The 22,450-nt window shown below is 40.8% G+C and overlaps 1 protein-coding gene across 1 annotated transcript in view; it reads left to right on the forward strand.

The window, feature by feature from the left end:
• Nucleotides 1–22,450, forward strand: part of SLFN14 (schlafen family member 14) — a 38,582-nt gene that overhangs the window by 7,434 nt on the left and 8,698 nt on the right. The window contains exons 5-6 of the mRNA XM_036268480.1: nt 1,765–2,593; nt 12,335–12,396. Of these exons, the coding sequence (XP_036124373.1) occupies nt 1,765–2,593; nt 12,335–12,396 (891 nt within the window). The remainder of the gene's footprint in view (nt 1–1,764; nt 2,594–12,334; nt 12,397–22,450) is intronic.

Consider the following 22,450-nt stretch of genomic DNA (forward strand, 5'->3'; position numbering starts at 1 on the left):
TAGAAACTTGAATTTAAATGCCACTTGATTTTGTTTATAAAATATTTTCATGTGTTTGACTTGTTCTGAATAGATCATTTTAGAAAAGACATGCAAATTTGCTTCTGATTCAAATCTTTAGCTTTCAATTTAGTAACAGAAGTTGGTTGCTTTATAATTCAGCAAATGAGGGCAAACAAAAAAGAAAATAAGCAATGTGAATATTGTATAATTAGTATGATGATAAAGACATGCTTATCTTAACTTGGCTGAAGGTTGGTCAGCAGATACTCCCCAGCAAAGAAGATCCTTGGGCACACTCTTAAGAAGCTAGTAGGAAAAGTGAATAAAATGAGGGCTTTTTAGGCAAAGGGCACGGCAGGTGCAAAGGCATGGAGATGCTTAGTGATCAGAAGGGAAAGTCTGATTAGAGCCATTGGGGGTGGTGGTGGTGGTATGGGTATGAGGTAGGTGATAAAGTTGGAAAGGAGGCAGATGCCATATTATGAAAGATATTGTAAATTGTGCTATGGGTTAAGTTCTTTTTTAAAAAAACATTTCTTTATTGATTTTAGAGAGAGAGAGAAATATAGAAACTTCGATGAGAGAGAACATCAACTGGCCTCCCCCTACATGCTCCCCACTGGGGATTTGGCCCACAACCTGGGCATGTGCCCTGACTGGGAATTGAACCGGTAACCTCTTGGTACATGGGTTGACCCTCAACCACTGAGCCACGCCGGCTGGACATGGGTTAAGTTCTTTATTATGCTTTATAGGTAAGTTTAAAAATACTCCAGTTGCCCTGGCTGGTTTGGCTCAGCGGTTGGAACATTGGCCTGTGGACCAGAGAGTCCCGGGTTCGGTTCCTGCTAGTGGCATGTACCTCTCCCCAAAAATACTCCAGTCAAAAGGCAAATTCAATTCAACAAGTATATATTGAACCCTAATGTGAGGATAAAGAGAATGGCTAAGAATCAGTGCTTTTCTTTAAGAAGTCTACACAAATTGGAAGAGAAGAACATGAATGACTATAATCCAAAGCACTGAAGTTAAGCCCCAGGGACTGCATATGTACAATCAGGATATCTATAGATCCAATTTAGAGGAGGCAACAACCAAACTTGGTTATTTCTTGCCTCTTCTAGTTTGTTCCTCCTCTTCTGATACACTAAACATACTGTAAAGGAAAATTGAACAAAGTAAACAGGGTCATAGCCCTGTAGATTTGTTACCCTACTTGGCATGTCATGGAACTCAGCAATCTCGTAATGTTTTCCTTAGCAAAATCTAAAGAGGCTTCTGGTTTTGTACTACAAGTAAGTGAGGTAATAGGATTTGCTTTAGAAGAATTTGTATTTACCCATACTTCTTTTTCATATAAAAATTATGATAGGCCTCTAGGTGATGTTCTCTAGCTCTAAAAAAGAACAGAAAGTAAAGAAATGTAAATTACTTTTGAGATTTCCTTTAGGTGTAAGGAGCTTGTCTTCAGGGATTGTCAAGCAGCAGAAATGGATTACTAATAGAAATAATAAAGTCTCCTACATGGGTTTATTTCAGAAGTTTCACATGCAGATTTAACTAGATGACCCTGAAGAGTAGGGTTTACAATTATGTATTCTCTCTGTCAGGTAACTTGTAAGTAGAGCAGTTTTGTAGTATTTGGTACATGATTGAATCAGTGAATAAGCCTCCAGATGAGAACTAGCCTCTGATTCCAATCCAGAGAGTAATGAGTGCATAGTGTTCCCTGAAACCCTATTCTGTCTTTTATCCTTACAGCCAACAAACCACCTGCCAAGCTATGACCCGGAAAACCTTCATGCAAGGGGAGTTCCTAAAGATTAAACACATAGTGATGGATGAGACTGAGAATTTCTGCAGTATGTATGGCGATTGGTATGAGAAGGCTAAAAGTATCACACATCCAAAGGTGAGGGGAGCTGGAAAGAAAAACCCTCACCACGGGGTTCTCTGGCTTTTTCTGGACCCTCTCCAAGTCCATCATGCTGATGTCAGTGGCCTTCCCCCTTCATCTGCTCAGTTTCCTCGTAAAACAATCACCAAAGGGATCCACTGTTCTCTGGAAATAGCAGAGGTCATGAAACAAGAAATGAAGAAGATCAAAGAAAATCCTCCTTCCAACATTTTCCCAGACACATTGGCATTGTTTAGGGAAGCTGTCTATGAGGAAACCATGCATGCTCAGGCTCTCCCGGGCGGGGTGTGTGAGACAAAGACTGACCTGACAATAGAACAAATTGCAACATATGTGGCAGAAAGATGTCACAACCTATTCCAATGTGGCTATCTGCCCAAAGATATAGCAATTCTGTGCAGAAAAGGGGAAGACAGAGGACGCTATGAGCTTGCACTGCTAAAAGCAATGGAATTAACTGAGACCCACAGAGCAACAGAAGCTGTGTTCAGCCAGGCCTCTGGTGTTTTGGGTAGCCGCATCATTTTAGACAGCATTGAGCAGTTTTCAGGCCTGGAGAGGAATATTGTGTTTGGGCTCAGTCCAGAATGCACCCTGTCAGAGGAAACTCATAAGCTCTGCTTTGCCTCAAGAGCCATTAAACACCTCTACCTGCTTTATGAAAAGAGGACAGTTTTCTGAACAATTATTTCAAATAATACAGGAAGCTAGAGGGAGCAGAGTCCCTTCTCCCGGGCAGGTGGCAGTTACTCCTTTTCACATATTACAAATGAAGAGATCAAGGCACAGTCAGTATGGCAGAGGGCGACGGCATTGTCTCTTGGGACTGACCCTGCCACTGTATTTGCAATGTCATCGTCCTTTTCCCAGTCCACTTCATCTCCTCCGTGTACAATTACAACGGACTTATAATTGGTCGCCAATCCAGCTTTCTTGTGAACCGGAGATGTTCTCCTCAACCGATTTTGTGACATTCCCTGCTAATGTATCTTCAGTGAGTCCCTGCAGTGTTGAAACCAAACCGGTTTTCAAGGCTTTCCATGATACACCCGATTACTCTCTTAACACACCTTTATTATACCTCCATCCCCCAGTGTTTCTAATGCACCCAGCCTTGCAGGCCTGTTTTGGGGGTGGAAGGTAGGGTACCCTCCAGGCTACTTACTTTGACTGGGTGTCTCAGGGCAGAACCTTGGTTGGCACCTCACACTGGCTATGGGTCTCAAGCTTTATAGGCTCAGAACTTGATTTCCTCTTTGCACCAAGTTTGGATCAGTTTCTTGGGGATGGCTTTACACTAATCAAGCTCATGAAAGACCAGCACATAACTGGAAATGCCACTCTGTCAAGTTACAATGAAGATTATAGTCATAAGCCGGCCAGATGCTATTGCTAATCAGTACACGCAATAGTAACAGGGAGACAGATTACATTAGCATAGCTTTGCAGCAAGGGGACCTGGTAATATGATCCAAATGTATGAAGCCTTCAGGCTTGTTAGACTAGTTCAACCACCTCTAAAATAGGGAAATTTCCTCAAGGACTAGACAGGTCAGATTTACAAAAGAAAGTAAATTTAGAATGCTAAGAATGACTAGTTCTATATTCTCTGCCTCAGATGACTTTTTTCTTTCTTTCTGACTTTCTAAAGTTTCCAGGTGGACAACCAACTTTCCCCTCATTCCTAACACATAACAATGCTTTACTCACATTCATTTTCTACATGTTAATACTTTCATCTAGACTAGAAACTGCTTACACCCTGCTGCTGGCCTGGGAAGTCGTCTGTCTATAAGGGGTCTTTCCACATTCCTAAAGTCTTCCATTATAATTTTTGTTTTAAAAGAATAATTTATTGACTTTTAGAGAGAGAAGAGGGAGAGGGAGAGAAACATCGATGTGAAAGCGTAACATCTATCAGCTGCGGAATCTAATCAGCAACCTTTTGGTGCACGAGGTGACACCCAACCAACTGAGCCACACTGGCCAGGTCTGGTGTGATTTTTATAATTCAACTCTAAGAGTTTATGGGGAGCCTGGATGGCAACTCTGCCACTTATGGTGCCCATTTACATTCCTGGCTCCTGGCTGTACCTGCCTGTGCCATGTTCTAAGCCTTTAAAACCTTTTCTGCTCCCTCTGCCTACTGAAATCCTTACTTGTCAATCAAGCCCTTATTCAAGTGCCCACCTCCTCAATTCAACTTTCATCATACCCCTAAGTTAATTAAACTTGGTCCTTTCTTTTTTAGCCATTCTGTGGCTTAAATATTTTTTAACGATGACACCCAACTCATTCTAAACTATACCAGAGAAGTAGTTGTTGGCATAGTGGAATCTATGTAATACCTTCCTATCACGTCTTCTTTCAAATGTATGTGCAATACATTAGAAATAAAATTAACCCTGGCTCAGCTGTTAGAGCGTTGGCCTGTGGTCCAGAGAGAGCTGGATTCGGTTCCCGCTAAAGGCACTTACCTCAGTTGCAGTTTGTCCTCGGGCCTGGTTGGGGTTGTGTGGGTGGCAAGCACTCGATGTGTCTCTCTCATGTCGATGTTTCTCTCTCTCCCTCTTCATCCCTCTCTCCCTCCCGCTCTATCTGAAGATAAGTGCAAAAAAAAAGGTCCTCTGGTGAGAATTAAAAAAATAAAATTAAAGGTCCCTTCGGTCAGCTCCCAAAATAACAAAGCCAGTCCTGTGCTCTTCAATGCAAGTTCGTTTTCCTGTCTGTAAGGTTTTAAAAATTACTTTGGGAATATTCCTATTTCCAGACTATTTTTAACTTCTAGAAAGGGTTAGGACAACTTAATAAAGATGCTGGGGAGGCCTCAGTGCAGGAGAAAGTGTGGAAATATTCTTTTGGCCATAATTTCAGATAAAGCCCATCACTTTCCAAGAGGTAGGAGAGTAGGCAAGGCTGGAAAAGTGCTCTTAGCTGCCTTTCTGAGCTGTTCAGGCCACCAGACGGGCCAGTCTGAACTGTACTGTCCTGTCCAAAAGAACCTTCCTCTTACCTCCTTGCCACACCAATTACTTGATGTTTCCTCCTTCTTACCTTTCCTTGGGGATTTCAGGGTACTTTTAGGTGGGAGAAAATGAAATTCAGCAATTAATTAGTTTTTGATGATGCAAAAGATACCAGTGTGTTAACAATTGGATAATGGGAGGTGTGTGAATTCTCTAAAAATAATTTAAAGAGTCAAGAGTGGAGGGGGGTTGGGGAGTAAAGAGAACAGGGAAATGCTATGCAGTATTTTAGTCATAAGCCTCAGTACCATTTAATGCTTTAAACTATATGCTTGCGTTATATAATTTTTGATAAAATAATTTATTTTAAAAAGAATTGTTTTAAATATTGAATCTGAGAGTCCTTGCCACTTCTCAGTCTACTAAAACAGCTCAATCAGGCTTAAAGAAGGCGGCCTAACCCAGTGATTCTCAACCCTGGCTGCTCATTATTATCATCTGGGGAGCTTTAAAAAATACCAGTGATTCAGCCAGACACCAGACCAATTAGATCAGCATCTCTGGGAATGGGCTTGGACATTGGTATTTATTAAAAGTTGTCTAGATGATTCTAATATATGCCACCAGGGTTCAGAACCATTGAACTCATCTCCTAGTCTGTTCTTTTTGTTTTCAAGTAGATGTGTATACTCTTCTCTTCCCATTAGACTGTGAGATCCTTGAGAGTAGGATGGTCACTTATACATCTTTATTTCCCCAAAAGCAACTAGTGTGGTACCTCAGACGTGGAAGGTGCTCGTAATTATTTGTTGAATGAATTTTCCACTTTCAGAAGATGTTTCTATTCAATGAAATGAATATCTAATTTTGGAGACTTCAAAGAAGTCAATATGAAGAATAATCAACATTGCAATAGTAAAAAATAAGAGAATAAAGGAATTTAAACTGTTTTTTAGGCAACAGGCAAAGTTAAAGATCCATGTTGATGGAAGTTCATTAGGTTTGAGTTTGAGAATAAGAACTGGTGGGGACTAAGAATAATTGACTACCTTCTTGTGCTTAGAATTCTAAATTTTTCCTACAGAGCCTTAATATAATGGATAAAATAATTAATTTGATGAACTGACTTGCCTGCTAATGAGAAGCTTCTACAACAAGCCCTGGCCAGGTAGCTCAATTGGTTGGAGTGTCATTGTGATATACCAAGGTTTTGGATTCAGTCTCTGGTCAGGGCACATACAAAAATCAACCAATGAATGCATAAATAAGCAGGACAACAAATCAATGTTTCTTTCTGTCTCTCTCTCTCTCTCTCTAACATCAATAATAATAAAAATAAATACATTTTAAAAATTAAAAAAGGGTAATACAATTTTATTGTGTTGAGTTTGAGAAATGGAGAAAGGCAAAAGAAAAAGTTCTTATTATCTTGTTATCTAGGCATAGATTTTTTTTCATTTTTGCTTACTTATTTCTATTTGTTGTTGATATGCAAAAATACATTTACATAGTTATGATCAAGTTGTACAATCAACTTTATATCCTGTGCATGTGTTTTTTTTCTGTTTAGCCTCTTTGTTTGAGTCTGTGTTATTGTCCCCAATACTTCATCTCGCCCTATACCTATAGACCCTTTGTAGTTCCTAACATTAGAGCTGGAGTATATTTTCCCACCCCCTTGATGTGGGCTTGGCCAGGTGGCTTTATTTGGCCAATGAAACGTTAGTACAGTAGTTGTGATGTATGCAGAGGCTTTACAAATTTCAGCATTAGGTCTGCTCTCATGGGCTTCTGCTACTGCCATGTGAAAACTATGCCTTGGGCGGCCCACCAGTCACCGAGAACTGAGAGATGTGAAGCAGTCTTGACTTCAACTCATGACTGGGAACCAAGTTTGATTGATCCCAACTAGATAGCCCAAACCCAGCTGATTTGTGATGTATAAATGAGAAATAAATGCTAATTATTGGATGACTGAGATTTCAAGATGATTTGTTTTTCAGCCATAACTGACTAATGTAGGCATTTCCTCATGCTGGAGCATAGTCTTCAAAATGATCATTGTTAATAATTGCATAATATCCCAGCTAGATTATACAACATTTCAATAATCATCCCTCTATTAATTTGGGTCACTAGCAATTTTACACCATTAAAATTAAACAAGGCCCATACTCAGGCACACAACCTCTTCTTTCTTTGATATATTTATAAATCTCCAGAGATGAGATTACTCAATCAAAAGGGTGGCCTAGATAAAAGATTCACTTTATTTATATTGGTTCTGATGGGAATTGCATAGAAAAACCCTAATCATTGTTCCTGACAACATACATATTTCTTGCCTTAAATAAGAGAACAAAATGCTGACAGCAGGTTCTGATGGCAAAAAAAGAGACATTGGAATCACAGAAACAGGTGGCTGAGAACATGCTGTCTCTGCATGTAAAACCAAGGCTCATCACCCTAACCCAGAACCTCAGAAGAACTTAACTTGCAGAATTACAGATGAAAACATGAATTATGTAATCTAACCTTATGCAGGAAAAAAACTCTGGTCACCTAAAATTTACGTAGGGTACTATCTCATAAAGAAGAAAGGATGCCTCTGACCATCAACAGCACTTTTTTTAAAAGAGAAACTGTGGCATGGAGAAACCCATTTAAAAAAAGAAGAGGAAGTATAGAAATAAACTAGATTTTCTATGAAACTGAGCTGCTCGTTTCCTCAAAGTTTAGGGAAGTCAAACATGAACTTATTTTTAAGAAGTTTCGCCCTGGCCGGTTTGGCTCAATGGTTATAGCATTGGCCTGCAGTCTGGAGAGACCCGGGTTCGGTTCATGCTAAGGGCACATGCCTTGCTTGCAGTTTGTCCCTGGCCCTGGTTGGGTCATGATGCGGGTGGCAACCACTCGATGTGTCCCTTTCACGTCAATGTTTCTCTCTCTCTCTCTCTCTCCCCCTCCCACTCTATCTGAACAAAATATCAAAAAATGTCCTCGGGTGAGAAAAAAAAAGTTTCAACTTAAAATAAGCACAACAGGGCACATACCTAGGTTGTAAGCTCCATCCCCAGTCGGGTGCATGTTAGGGTGGGTTTCAGGGTGTGTGTGGGAGGCAGCTGAGAAGCTGATCAGTGTTTCTCTCTCACATCGATGTTTCTCTCTCTCTCTCTCCCCATCTCCCTTCCTTTCTCTCTAAAATAAAAATACATAATAAATAAATAAATAAATAAATAGAATCTTTGATGTGGTTGTCTCAACTTTGAGAGTGTATAATACTCTGAAAATACTCTCCAGAGCTGAGAATATTGTTTGCTATCTGGATTCTCTGTCTCTAGAAATTCTCATCTCTAGAAAGCATTGACCTTCATTGTAAGTGAAAACAGCTGACTACTGTTTCCTATACTTAATATCTGTGGTTTCTTTCTGAGCTTTCTGATCATTCTAGAATACTTTGAATTTCTTCTGCAAATCTCAGAAACAGACTCAGTTCATATTCCTGACATGAACTACTAGATTCCCTCTAAGGCTGTCTCCCTGCCCCCCTCTAAGGCTGATGCCTCTTGTTCCATATCTTTAGTTGACGGAGGCAACATGATTTTGAAATAAATGGGATCAGTTTTTAATTTTGTTTCTTCTCTCATTCTCAGCCTAAAATGTCTTAGGACAAGGCTATTGCGTACTTTCTCTTTTTATTGTTTACTACTTCAGAATGACCTCAGGCCATTTGCAGTTAAAGCCCACCCTCCTGCTTTATTCAAGGAGGGCTATCTTCCTTGCCCAAATATACAGCTTGGAAGAGACATGTGTCAGAGGGGGGCAGGGAGACAAGCAGGGGATCCCTTCGAAGACACCCAGATATGACAAATAAACCCATCAGTCAATGGCTATTCCATCAAAATACCTCTACAGCGCTATTCCTGTATCCGCTAACATACAGTGTAAGATAATAACAAACAGGTAGTAAATGCTTACTATGTGTCAGACACTGTGCAAAATGTTTTAAATACATTACAACTTTTATCCTCCTAGCAACCTTTGAATTATGTTTAGCAGGCCCATGTAAAGTAGGATAATGTGGTGGTAAGAACATTAATTCTAGGGTCAAATGGACCTTGGCTTTGAATTCAAACTCTATTCTTAATTGGCTGGATGACTTCAGGCAAGTTCATTTTCTCCTTTATTAAAAAATTTTTTTTCCCCTCTATTGATTTTAGAGAGAGAGGGAGAGGGAAAGGGAGAGAGAGATAGAAACATTGATGAGAGAGAACCTTGATTGGCTACCTCCTGCACACCCCACTGGGGATGGAGCCCACAACCTGGGCATGTGCCCTGACTGGGAATCAAACCGGTGACCTCCTGGTCCATGGGCCAATGCCCAAACCACTGAGCAACACCACCCAGGCTTATTTTCCCCTTTAGAACTTGGGTTCCTAGCCCAGCTGGTAAATAAATGCCTTGCCTAAGATCAGAGAACTAGAATGTTCTGAACCCATGTCTGCCTAACTCCAAAGTCCATTTTAGTCTCTATGCTCTTCTGCTTTCCTGTACATCAAAACCAAAGACATGAGTGTCCATGATCTGTGATCTGATATTGAGATCAGATTTGAGTATACATAGCATATTTGTGATATTAAGCAGCATGGTTATTCTTAGCTTCTAAAATGTTTCTACAAAACCAACATTATAATTAAAATAACACACAACAAAAGTGTTTAGAGAAAAGCATTTTCTACACTAAGAAACTCAAAAAATATACCTTTCATTTCTAGGTTTATACAGGGTGAGGCAAAAGTGGGTTTGCAGTTGTTCATATAGAAAAGAATACAATAATTAATAAATAGTAATACAGAAATAAACGCTGTTTTACCTACTCACAACTGTAAACCTAATTCTGCCCCACCCTAGCTAATGACATCACAGATTTAAAAATAGAGGACAAAAGAAAACTCATCCCCATTATTACGACCATGCCACACAGTTGTTTGTCATTTTTGCTTATTCATATCTGGTGTTGGTCCAATGACAGATATATTTTAGCAGAGTTGTAATCATTGTATACATTCCGTTTTGTATCCTGTTTGGGTTGATTTTTCTGGAAGCCATTCCCACTCTTCAATCTGCCATACAATATGTGAGACATTTTCCAAACTGCAGCCTAGAATGGGGCAACTCTCAGTGAAGAAGAGCCTCATATTTCATTTGGTTTCTTGGCCCAGTCTACCTGAATTTACACCTACAGAGAGGAAGATGGTGACGGGCAAGTCAAGGACACCAAAGCTCTTCACCAAACTCCATGAAATATGGGAGTAGAATGGAGGTAGAATGGAGATGTTTTAGGGAACTCAGCAACTGAGTATCATAATTTGGACGGAAGCATTCTCCTTTCCTGGCTTTGGCAATTGTGCCCTCCCTGGAGAGTGGCAGTTGCCAGGAGCACAACTCAAGAGGTCTGCAGAGCAAACCTTTCTTGCTCAAAGCTACCTAAACAGTTTTCCATATGTACCCGATAAGAATCACCCGGTGTGATTGTTAAGATTCCAGATCCCTGGGCCCCGTCTCAGCTCCAGGACAGGTGTGTGAGACTAATTTAGAGATCGTGTGGGAAATATTGTATTGAATGTTGAAATGGGTGTGGCCCATGATTGTGATACAGGAAGAACATCCACCCACTACTTAGAGTCTTACCTAGGAATGACCAGCTTCCATACAACTGAGTTTTGGGGCACCTGTGTACTTGTGTGGGTTTCAAGTTAGCTGTGGCAAGGTTCAAAAATGAGCTCAAGTACCCAGATGTGATTTGGGCAAGTTAACTGATCTTTCTTATGTAAAATTGTGTCAGAGATGGCGGTTGCAAAGGGGTTTCAGCAGTGAGATACCCAAGGTAGAGAAAGCACGCGGAGCTGACATCAGGAGAGATCAACAAAGGGCAGCAGCATCTTTATTCCTAGGAGCAGCAGCAGCAGCAGCAGCAGCTTTTATAGACTCCTGTGGTGGGATACTTTGCACTGGACAGTGCGTGGCGCATGCGTCCTAAGCTTTAACTGCGTTATATAACAGTAACATCGTCTGTGCCTGCGCAGCCCATTCTGGGTCATATCCTGAACCACGGCCTCTATCAACAACAGGCCACTTTTCCAGGCCCCAACAAATGGAAATAATATGATATCTCTCAGACGGTTGTTATGAAGCTTAAGTGTTTTACTTCATGTGCTTGGCACAAACCGAAGTGTCTACAACCAAGGCAAGTATGATTTTTTTTTTTTAATGCTGTGTCTTGCCCTGGCCGGTTTTGCTCAGCGGTTAGAGCATCGGCCTGCGGTCCAGAGAGACCCGGGTTCGATTCCCACTAAGGGCACGTACCTCGGTTGCAGTTTGTCCCTGGTCCTGGTTGGTCCTGTGGGTGGCAGCCACTCGATGTGTCCCTTTTATGTCGATCTCTCTCTCTCTCTCTCTCTCTCTCTCTCTCTCTCTCTCTTTCCCTCCCTCCCTCCCACTCTATCTGAACAAAAAAATGGAAAAATGTCCTCGGGTGAGGATAAAAAAAAAATGCTGTGTCTTTTGGGAGTAATTTGTAGGTTGTAATACCTTTGTGCAATCAGATGATTACTCTGTTTGACACATGTAGGCAGTGTCACGAAGTGATAATTGGATTTGTCCAGCAGTCTATAATACTAGTAATTTCTGTGACAGTCCACCAGGAATAGTGAGCCTGGAGATTGTAATAATGGGAGACAGGAAATGGGAGTCCAGTAGTTCCTGGACCTGGCTGACCATAGAATCAATACATTTGTAAATGCTATTAGCAAACTGATCACCTGGGACTGAAAAATATAGATTCACTGTTTGATTCTGCATGTGTGGGGAGGAGCCCTAAAATCTGCATTTTTATTTTTATTTTATTTTATTTTTTCTTTATTGATTTTAGAGAGAGGGGGAGGGAGAGAGAGTGAGATAGAAACATCGATGAGAGAGAACATCGATTGGCCGCCTCCTGCATGCCCCTCACTGGGGATTTGGCCCCCATCCTGAGTATGTGTCCTGACCAGGAATCAAACTGGTGACCTTGCCCTGGTTGGTTTGGCTCAGCGGTTAGAGTGACAAGAGAGTCCTGGTTTGGTTCCCACTAAGGGCAGTACCTAGGTTGCAGTTTGTCCCCGCCTCGGTTGGGGTGGCAACCACTCGATGTGTCTCTCTCAAGGGATGTTTCTCCCTCCCCCCACCCCTTCCTCCCACTCAATCCGAAGATAAATGCAAAAATGTCCTTGGGTGAGGATTAAAAAAAAACAACTGGTGACCTCTTGGTGTTTGGGTGGACGCTCAACTACTGAGTCACACCAGCCGGGCTGGAATCTGCATTTTTTAAAAAGTGTGCTGAAAGATTGGGAACTTGGTGGTAATGTCTTTTTGTAGTGCAATGACTCACTTAAGCTTTGAATGCCAGGTATCCACTTCAAAGACGACTGTCTTGGATAAACACATTACTAGCCAAAAAAAACCGATAAGGTAAAGAGCTAGGCCACCTCCTACTGAGACTCCTTTGTTATAGAGATCTTGGTTGATTTCATAACTGACTGGGCTGCTGTTTCTTTAATTTTCCCTGCCCTCTAAATTTCCCGCTCTTATGTTTTAAATCCACCAATCAAGAGTGAGTTCATGAAACCTCAGGCTCCAACCTTCAACTCCTATAAAAGCAGAACCCCAGACCAGTGCACTCTCTTTCTCTCTCTACCCGCAACCACTGTGTAACCGAAAGTTGCTGTGTAACTTCCGGGTCCTGTAAGTAATAAACCTTTATGCTTTTCAGTTATCTGATGTTTATTGCTGAAAGGTGTCTTGCAGTCATAACAAGAACCACACTGGTTATTGACAGGGTGAGACCGGCACAAAACACTGGTTCATGACGTCTCAAACTAAATTCTCTCTAGTACACAACACCTTTCCTCAAAGTTAAAAATGATTGCTAAAGCCATACTGTAATAATTCTGGAAAGAAACCAAACAAGAGCTCAAGTGAACTGTGATTTGTGTGGGCTGTGGAGGGAAGTTGCAGATCAAAGTGGTAAATAGAATAAACTTAGAACAATAGCAACAGTTTTAGCTACCAAATCAGTAACAGGAAATCCAGCAGAAATTTCAACTGCAACTGTTGGGATTATATAGGCGCCACACGGCCGGCCGGGCTGTACTTAATTCTTTATCTGGCTCTACCTTTGCTTTCTTTTCCTTATTGCATTAAATATTTCTTGAGTGACTTGGGTTACAGTACGAAATAACAATTCCTCCTTCCTTGTCCATCTTCTTCCTTTCCAATTTCACTCCCCAAGATGTAGTAATCCTTAATAATAGTTTGGTGGTATCCAAATAGGATTTTCTGTAGCCTTATTCTCCAAGAAGTTTAACGTACTCCTTGTGATAATACAGTTCCTTTAGTCAAGCCAGAACTAACTAGCCTTTCACCAACTTGTTAAAATGCCAAGATATTACATATAGACGGGTAATAGGTTTTTTCCTTCCTGAGGCTAGAGGGCAGACATTAAGAGGTGAGAGCATTCTAATTTAGTCTTCTGGGAAATCGAAACCTGAAAGACAGGAGCATATCTCACTTAGTTTTCAGAAAAACCAATGTAAAACAGTGTAGTTTCGCTTTTCAGTGAAATTGAAACCTAACATTTTTTCTGGGCTTAATTGTTTTCCTCCAGGGAGCTCAGATTTCAGAGCCAGCTCTTCCTCCTGAAGGTTACTGTAGCCCTCTGTCAAAAGCTGCACACACCTGAAAAGAAATCTAGAGTTTTCTCTTTAACATCCCAATCCTGAGGAATTTCTAATTCCTGAGGTAAGTACAGACTGTCTGGAAAGACCGAAACCTTGCTTGTTCAACAGAAAGGATGGTCTCAGAAAGAGATTAAAAGAAAACCTATAAGATGAAAATCCACCTTGTGACCCTTCCAGATATATATCTTGCCTGTATATTTAGGCAAGCAAGGCTGATGTGGACACAGGCAACATATTTCTTAAATAAGTGGAATAGACTGAGAAATGGTCTGTAGGTTGGACTCACCTTCTTGCTCAGGCCATAGATGCAGGATTCCAGCCAGACAACGCGGCAGAGTTCTGAGACAGACAGTGGCATAAAGGAGTTACAGAGTAGACTGATCAAAGATCTGGAGAATAAACGTTCAAATGGGACAGGGAGGAGCTAGAGCCTTGGCGGGAAGGAATAACTGTTCAGTTCTTTGTCAGTTTTTTTTAAATTTAAATAATATACATACTTTCACTTTCTGGAGAAACTTAAGATATATTGATTTCTCGAGAAGCTCTGTCCAGATGATGTTTGTATGTGGATTTCATGTTTACCAATATTAATTAAATCACTGAATGTGCTTTTATTTTTTATTTTAATTTTTTTTCTTTGTTGATTTTTAGAGAGACAGGAAGGGAGAGGGAGAGAGAGATATAAACATCAATGAGAGAGAACATCAATTAGCCACCTCCTGCATGACCCCCATTGGGGATTTGGCCCCCAACCTGAACATGTGTCCTGACCCAGAATAGAACTGGTGACCTCTTGATGCATGGGTCGATGCTCAACCACTGAGCCACACTGACCAGACAGTGACTTTATTTTTAAAAAGTAAAGCATGCACATTTATTAAAGAAGCAAGGCTAGCAAATCTATACATCTGGCTTTATGAATTGCAGATGGGCTCTCAGCTAATCTGAAGAGCAAGTGGGGTGAGGGGTTTCTGCCTTATAAACCTTCCTGTCTAAGTTTTTAAAAAAATTCTTCTGCTAGATATCCTGGTACGGATTAACTCTGAAGTCTCCTCTTTTCTCTGTTATGGCTTTGCCATGATTTATGGCAAGCATCTTGAAATTAAATCCTGACTGCTGGCTTTTCTTAAGCAGTGATGAGATACAACGGTGTTCTTCTTTCCCCTCCTCACTGCTGTTTTAACAGCTTCAGGGTGATTTGCACCTAGTCTCTGGGTGAGGAGTTGGGGGAATAGGCGGGGGAAGGGGGGAGGGATGGAAGTTGGGGGGGAGGCTGGGAGGGTGGGTGTAGAGATGGATGTTGCCACAAGGCTTTCTCAAGTTAAAACATTTTCATGTTATTAATTCTTTTTTTTTTTTATAATATTACAGGTGTCCCTCATTCCTGTTATTATTCTTAAATAATGCTTCTCTAGAATAATTTGTAACTATTATCAAACAAATTTTTTAATTTATTGAGATAATTTTGACTTTCTGTTAGTTGCTCTTGTCATGTTTTATATTCATGGTTTTTCTTGTATACACAATATTTTATTCTGGGATAAATCCAATTTGAGTTTGTGTCTTTGAGTGTGTATTTAATAATAGCAATAATAAGAAACTAAAGTACAAAGATAATATAGCAAACATTTCTTTTGTTATCCCAAACTTTTGTTACCCCATTACCTCAAATTGACAACTGTTGGCATTTCATCATAGTTACTTCAAGACTTTTTCAATTTCAATAAATAAAATATTGTAGATACGTTTGAAATTCTCTTTGCCTTCCATCAGTTCCATTTTTCTCTTCTTTTCTCAGAGACAACCAATATTCTGAGTTTATTTATTGTATATCTTTACAATATTTTCAGCACACACAGTTTTTTTTTTTTTATTCTCACCCGAGGACATTTTTTCCATTTTTTTGTTCAGATAGAGTAGGAGGGGGAGAGAGAGAGAGAAACATCGACGTGAAAGGGACACATCAAGTGGTTGCCACCCGCACGACCCAACTGGGGCTGGGGACAAACTGCAACCGAGGTACGTGCCCTTAGCGAGAACCAAACCTGGGTCTCTCTGGATCACAGGCCGACGCTCTAACCGCTGAGCCAAACTGGCCAGGGTAGCACACACAGTTTTACATGCACATGCCCAGGAATAATATGTACCTTGGTTGTGTGTGCATACTTGGCTTGTTTAAATAGTATAAACTTATATGTATACTTCTTCATCTTGAATTCTTTTTTTTTTTTAAAAGGTAAGATTTCCTTTTTTTTTAAATTTTTTTTATTTTTTTTATTGATGTTAGAGAGAGAGAGGAAGGGAGAAGGAGAGAGAGATAAAAACATTAATGAGAGAGAACATCGATAGGCTGCCTCCTGCATGCCCCCCACTAGGGATCAGGCCCACAACCTGGGCATGTGCCCTGACTGGCAATTGAACCAGTGACCTGTTGGTGCATGGGTTGACAGTCAACCGCTGAGCCACACCAGCTGGGCTGCATCCTGAATTTTTAATTTTGTATTTTGTTTCTGATATCTGTCACTGTGTATGTTAGTTTATTCTCTTACAGTGGCTTATAATATTCTTTTAATAAATATTACCACATTTTATTACCTCACTCCTTTATTGATGAACAGTTAGTCTATTTCCAAAATTTGGTGTTACACATGGTACTAAAATGACTGCTTGTTCTCCTTGTATACATTACTTATCTATTCATTTGTTGAATAGCATCTTGGTTGCTTCCAAGTTTTAGCAATTATGAATAAAACTACTAGAAACATTCATGTGCAGGTTTTTGTGTGAATATAAGTATTCGACTAACTTGGGTAAATACCAAGAAGCACAATTACAGATTCATATGGTAACAATATGTTTAATTGTGTAACAAACTGCTAAACTGTTTTTAAAGTGGTTGTACCATTTTTCTTTTCTTTTTTTTATTCTCCCCCAAGGACATTTTTCGATATTTTGTTTAGATAGAGTGGGAGGGAGAGAGAGAGAGAGAGAAACATCAACGTGAAAGGGACACATCAAGTGGTTGCCACCCACACAACCCAACCAGGGCCGGGGACAAACTGCAACTGAGATACGTGCCCTTAGCGGGAACCAAACCCGGGTCTCTCCGGACCGCAGGCCGACGCTCTAACCGCTGAGCCAAACCAGCCAGGGCTATTTTAGCCATTTTAATAGATATGTAGTGGTATCTCATTTTTGTAATAATTAGCAAATCCCTGATAATATATGATGTGGAGAATCTTTTCATATACTTATTTGCCATCTCTATATCTTCTTTGGTGAGGTGTCTGTTTAGAGGATTTTCCCATTTTAAAAATTGGGTTGTTTGTTTTATTGTTGAGTTTTAAGACTTCTTTGTATATTTTAGATACCAATACTTTATCAGATATGTGTTTTACAAAAAGTTTCTCTCAGTCTCTTCATTCTCTTAATAGTCTTTTGCAGAACAGAAGATTTTACTTTTTAAAAAAATTTTTGTTTATTTATTTATTTTAAATCCTTACGTAAGGATATTTTTCCATTTATCTTCAGATAGAGTGGGAGGGAGGGAGGGGTAGAGAAAGGGGGGGGAGAGAGAGAGAGAGAGAGAGACATCAAATGGCTGCCTCCCGCGTGACTCCGACCAGGGCCGGGGACCAAACCACAACCAAGGTACGTGCCCTTGACCAGAATTGAACCCATCACTTTTTCGTCCATGGGTCGATGCTCTAACCACTGAGCAAAACCGGCCAGGGCAAGTTTTTACTTTAATTGAAGTATAACATATCAATTTTAAAAAAAAATTTTTTTTTTTTTATCCTCACCCAAGGATATTTTTCCATTTTTTGTACAGATAGAGTGGGAGGGAGAGAGAGGAAGGGAGAGAGAGTGAGAAACATCGACGTGAAGCGACACATCGAGTGGCGGCCACCCACACGACCAACCAGGGCCGGGGACAAACTGCAACCGAGGTACGCGCCCTTAGCGGGAACCGAACCCGGGTCTCTCTGGACCGCAGGCCGACGCTCTAACCGCTGAGCCAAACTGGCCAGGGCTAACATATCAATTTTTTTTATGGATCATGCTTTTGGTGTTGTACCTAAAATGTCATTACCAAACCCAAGGTCACCCAGATCATCTCAAAGGTTATTTTTTAGAAGTTTTATGTTTGCATTTTATGTTGGGTTTATTATCAGTTTTGAGTTAATTTTCATGAAAGGTGTAGAGTTTGTTAGAGTTTTTGGAATGATTGTAAAGAATATTATAATTTAAATTTTGTTTTCTACATGTTCATTGCTAGCATATAGAAGTGCAATTGATTTTTAGAAAAAGAATCATCAATTTGCCGTTCTATCCATTTATGCATTCATTGGTTGCCTCTTGTTGTGTCCTGACTAAAGATCAAACCCACAACCTTGGTGTATTGGGATGACACTCTAACCAACTGACCTACCTGGCCAAGGCCTACAATGGATTTTTGTGTGTTGATTTTGTATCCTGAGACTCTGCTAATCTATTTATTACTTCTAAGGGTTTGTTTTATAGATTCCTTGACATTTTCTAGGTTTACCATTATATCATCTATAAATAAGGACAGTTTCCATTATGGTTGGTAATTTTTCTGTCTTGTTTTAAAAACAAAAACAAAAAACAAAATCCTCTTTCCTGGTTCTCAAGATGTTTTTTATTTTATTTTTTTATTTTTATTGTTGAATGTATTTTCCACCCACTGACCCCCCTCCTCCCCACTCTCGCCCCCCTCCCGCCTTTTCCCACACTGTTGTCTGTGTACATTGGTTATGCATATAAGTTCTTTGGTTTATTTCTCCCCACCCCCCAACCCCCTTCCCTTTGAGGTTTGTCAGTCTAACAACCAATTTGTACTTCTTAATCCCTTCACCTTTTTCACCCATTCCCCCAACCCCCCTCCCATCTAGCAACCAACAAAATGTTCTCTGTATCTATGAGAATGTTTCTGTTCTACCTGTTCATTTTGTTTGTAGATTCAATTGTCGATAGATATGTATTCATTGCCATTTTGTTTGTTCACATATTTTATCTTTTTCTTCAAGAAGACCCTTCATCATTTCATATAATAACGGTTTGGTGGTGATGAACTCCTTTAACTTTTTCTTGTCTGGGAAACTCTTTATATGGCCATCGATTCTAAATGACAGCTTTGCAGGATAGAGTAATTTTGGTTATAGGTTCTTGCTTTTCATCACTCTGAATATTTCTTGCCACTCCCTTCTGGCCTGCAAAGTTTCTTTTGAGAAATCAGCTGACAATCTTATGGGAACTCCCTTGTAGGTAACTAACCACTTTTCTCTTGCTGTTTTTGATTCTCTCTTTGTCTTCAACCTTTTGCATTTTGATGATGATGTGTCTTGGTGTGGGCCTCTTGGGGTTCATCTTGTTTGGGACCTTTTGTGCTTCCTGGACTTGTATGTCTTCACCAAGTTAGGGAAGTTTCCTTCACCAAGTTAGGGAAGTTTTCTGCCATTATTGTTTCAAATAAGTTTTTTGATTTCTTGTTCTCTCTCTTCTTCTGGCACCCCCAAGATGCAAATGTTGGCATACTTGAAGTTGTCCCAGAGGCTCCTTACATTATCCTCATTTTTTTGGATTCTTTTTTCTTTTTGCTGTTCGATTGGGTGTTTTTGCTTCCTTATATTCCAAATCGATGGTTTGCTTCTTGGCTTTACCTACTCTACTATTGAATCTGTGTAAATTATTCTTTAGTTCAGTTAATGCCTCCTTCATTTCTGACTGGTCCTTTTTTATGCTCTTGAGGCCCTCAACTAAGTTCACTGAGGTTCTCACTAAGTTCATTGAGCATCCTTATAAGCAGTATTTTGAACTCAGCATCTGTTAAGTTGCTTATCTCCATTTCGCTTAGTTCTTTTCTGGGGGTTTTGTTCTGTTCTTTTATTTGGGACCTGTTTCTTTGTCTCCTCATTTTGGCTGCCTTCCTGTGTTTGTTTCTGTGTATTACTGAATGAGAGGTATGGGGCTATCTGAGACCAGATGCTGCTTGTTTGAAAGAATTTAGGAAAACCTGAAGCAGGATCCAAGACAGGCCAATTCTATGGTTAAACAACTGGCAACAGCTTGGGTGGGCCTGAAAGTTGGGTGGGGCGGGGCCTCAGGGAATCACCAGGGCGGGGAAACCAGTGTGAGCCAGGTTGCTGGAGTCCCTGATATGACAACTGTCTGCCGCCCCAGGGAAGGGCTCACCAAAGGAACAAAGGCCTCTGACAGCACCTTTGTCCCGAAGAAAGCCCCCTCTCCAACCCTCATTCCAATGCCAAACAGCTCAGTTCTTCCCTGTATGTCTCTGGCGCCCCTGGAGTTGCCTCCCCTCCAAGCTTAGAGGGAGAGAGTCTGATAAGTCCATGTGTGAGCCCTTTAAGGAGCTGCCTGGGGTTCCAGCCGCCTCAGCCTCCCCGAGCCTCAGTTCCGCTGGTTTTTCCAGCCAGAAGTCATGGGGATTCTCTTCCTGGCACTGGAACCCTGAGTGGGGCACCTAGTGTGGGACAGGGACCCCTCAGTCCTCAGGGAGGACCTTCCCGGCTGAGGTGTCCTCCTGATTTTTATCTGCCACACGTGGGTGTGGGACCAGCCCGTCCGCCTCCGCCCCTCCTACCAGTCTCAATGCAGCTGCTGCTTTAATTCCGTAGTTGTAGGACTTCTATTCAGCTGGATTTCAGGCGGTTTTGAATGATGGTTGTTCTGTAGTTTAGTTGTAACTTTGATGTGGTTGTGGGAGGACGCGATACCGCGTTTACCTATGCCGCCATCTTGACCGGAAGTCTTTTTTTGCTTTACTGATTTTAGAGAGAGGAAGGGAGAGGGAGAGAGAGATAGAAACATCAATGAGAGAGAACATCAACTGGCTGCCTCCTACATGCCCTGCCTGATGTTCAGGGCCACAACCTGGGCATGTGTCCTGACCGGGAATCAAACCAGCGACCTCTTGGGGCATGGGTTGACGCTCAACCCCTGAGCCACACTGGCCAGGCTGTATGACAACATTTTATATATGACTTTTGCCTACCTGTTCTTAGCAATTGACTAATATTTTTTGGGGGTTTTGTCAAATGTGTTATATAAAATTAACGCTATAATCAATACCAGGGAGATTGTGCTGTAATGGCTATATTATCAAAAAGTCCTGAAAATTTTCCTGCCCTCTGACCTTCCTCACTCTTGGGAGGCTTAATAATTCAAAAAACTAATTTGCATGATGATTAAGAATCTAGATTTTGATAAGGAACACTAGACTTCAAAGTCAGATATCACTGCCTACAAAGCATTATTCATATGATTCTAAGCATGTTCACCAGCCTTAGTTTCCTCTTTGGTAAAGTGAAGATAATAGTATTTATTGTGAGGAGGTAGTGAGATAATGTATGTAAACTTTTTGGTACAGTGCCCAGCTCAATAGTGTAGCTATTTCAGCCCATAAAGAACAACACAATGCCGCAGACCGACGCTCCAACCGCTGAGCCAAACCAGCCAGGGCCTATGCTCATTCTTTCTTTTTTATCCTCACCTGAGGACACTTTTTGCATTTATCTTCAGATAGAGCAGGAGGGAGAGAGGGAGGAAGAGAGAGAGACAAACATCGATGTGAGAGAGACACATTGATTGGTCGCTACCCACACAACCACAACAGGTGCTGGGAACGAACTGCAACTGTGTGGTATGTGCCCTTAGTGGGAATCGAACCTGGGACTCTGGTCCACGGGCTGAGGCTCTAACCACTGAGCCAAACCAAGGCCTTATGCTCATTTTTTTTTTTTTTTTTGGAGGTGGAGTTTTTTATTAGGTTAAAGGTATAAAAGTCTTTTGATCAATTTTCCCTTGAATTATTTTCCTGAAAATTATACTAACATACATAGCAGTGTATGCCTGTGTTCATTTTCCTAAATCCATAAATTGATGGAAATGCATGCCTTCATCATTCACATATGCATTTCGTTGATTAGCAAGTATGCTGAATAATTTTTTCTATGCATATTGACAATATGTAGCTTTTATTTTTGTTTTATTTATTTATTTATTTTTAAAATTTATTAATTTATTTTTGTTACAGATGTGTCTCCTTTTTCCCCCACTGATACCCCCTACCCCTGCCTCCCCACCCTGTCCCCAGCTTTGTTGTCTATGTCCATTGTTCACACATACATGCATATAGTTTCTGTGATTTATCTCTCTCCCCCAACCCCTCTTCTGGGGATTGTCAGTCTGTACCCCACTTCCACGTCTCTGGGACTACCCCATTCCTCAGACTGTTATGTTCATTATATTCCACAAATAAGTGAGATCATATGATACTTGTCTTTCTCTGTTTGGCTTGTTTCGCTTAGGATAATACTTTCCATGGCCCCTCCATGTCATCTCAAAGGATAAGAGGTCTTTCTTTCTTCCAGCTGCATAGTACTCCATTGTGTATATGTACCACTGTTTTTTTATCCACTCATCTACTGATGGACACTTCGGCTGTTTCCAGATCTTAGCGATTGTAAATAGTGCTGCTATGAACATGGAGGTACATATATTCTTTCTGATTGGTGTTTCAACTTCTTAGGGTATATTCCTAGAAGTGGGGTCACTGGGTCAAATGGCAGTTCAATTTTTAATTTTTTGAGGTAACACCATATTGTTTTCCATAGTGGCTGCACCAGTGTGCGTTCTCACCAGCAGTGTACTAGAGTCCCCTTTTCTCCACACCCTCACGAACACTTGTTGTTTGATAATTTGTTGATGGCGGCCATTCTGACAGGTGTGAGGTGATACCTCAT

Source organism: Molossus molossus, unplaced genomic scaffold (genome assembly GCF_014108415.1).
Source record: "Molossus molossus isolate mMolMol1 unplaced genomic scaffold, mMolMol1.p scaffold_m16_p_19, whole genome shotgun sequence".
Taxonomy (NCBI): domain Eukaryota; kingdom Metazoa; phylum Chordata; class Mammalia; order Chiroptera; family Molossidae; genus Molossus; species Molossus molossus.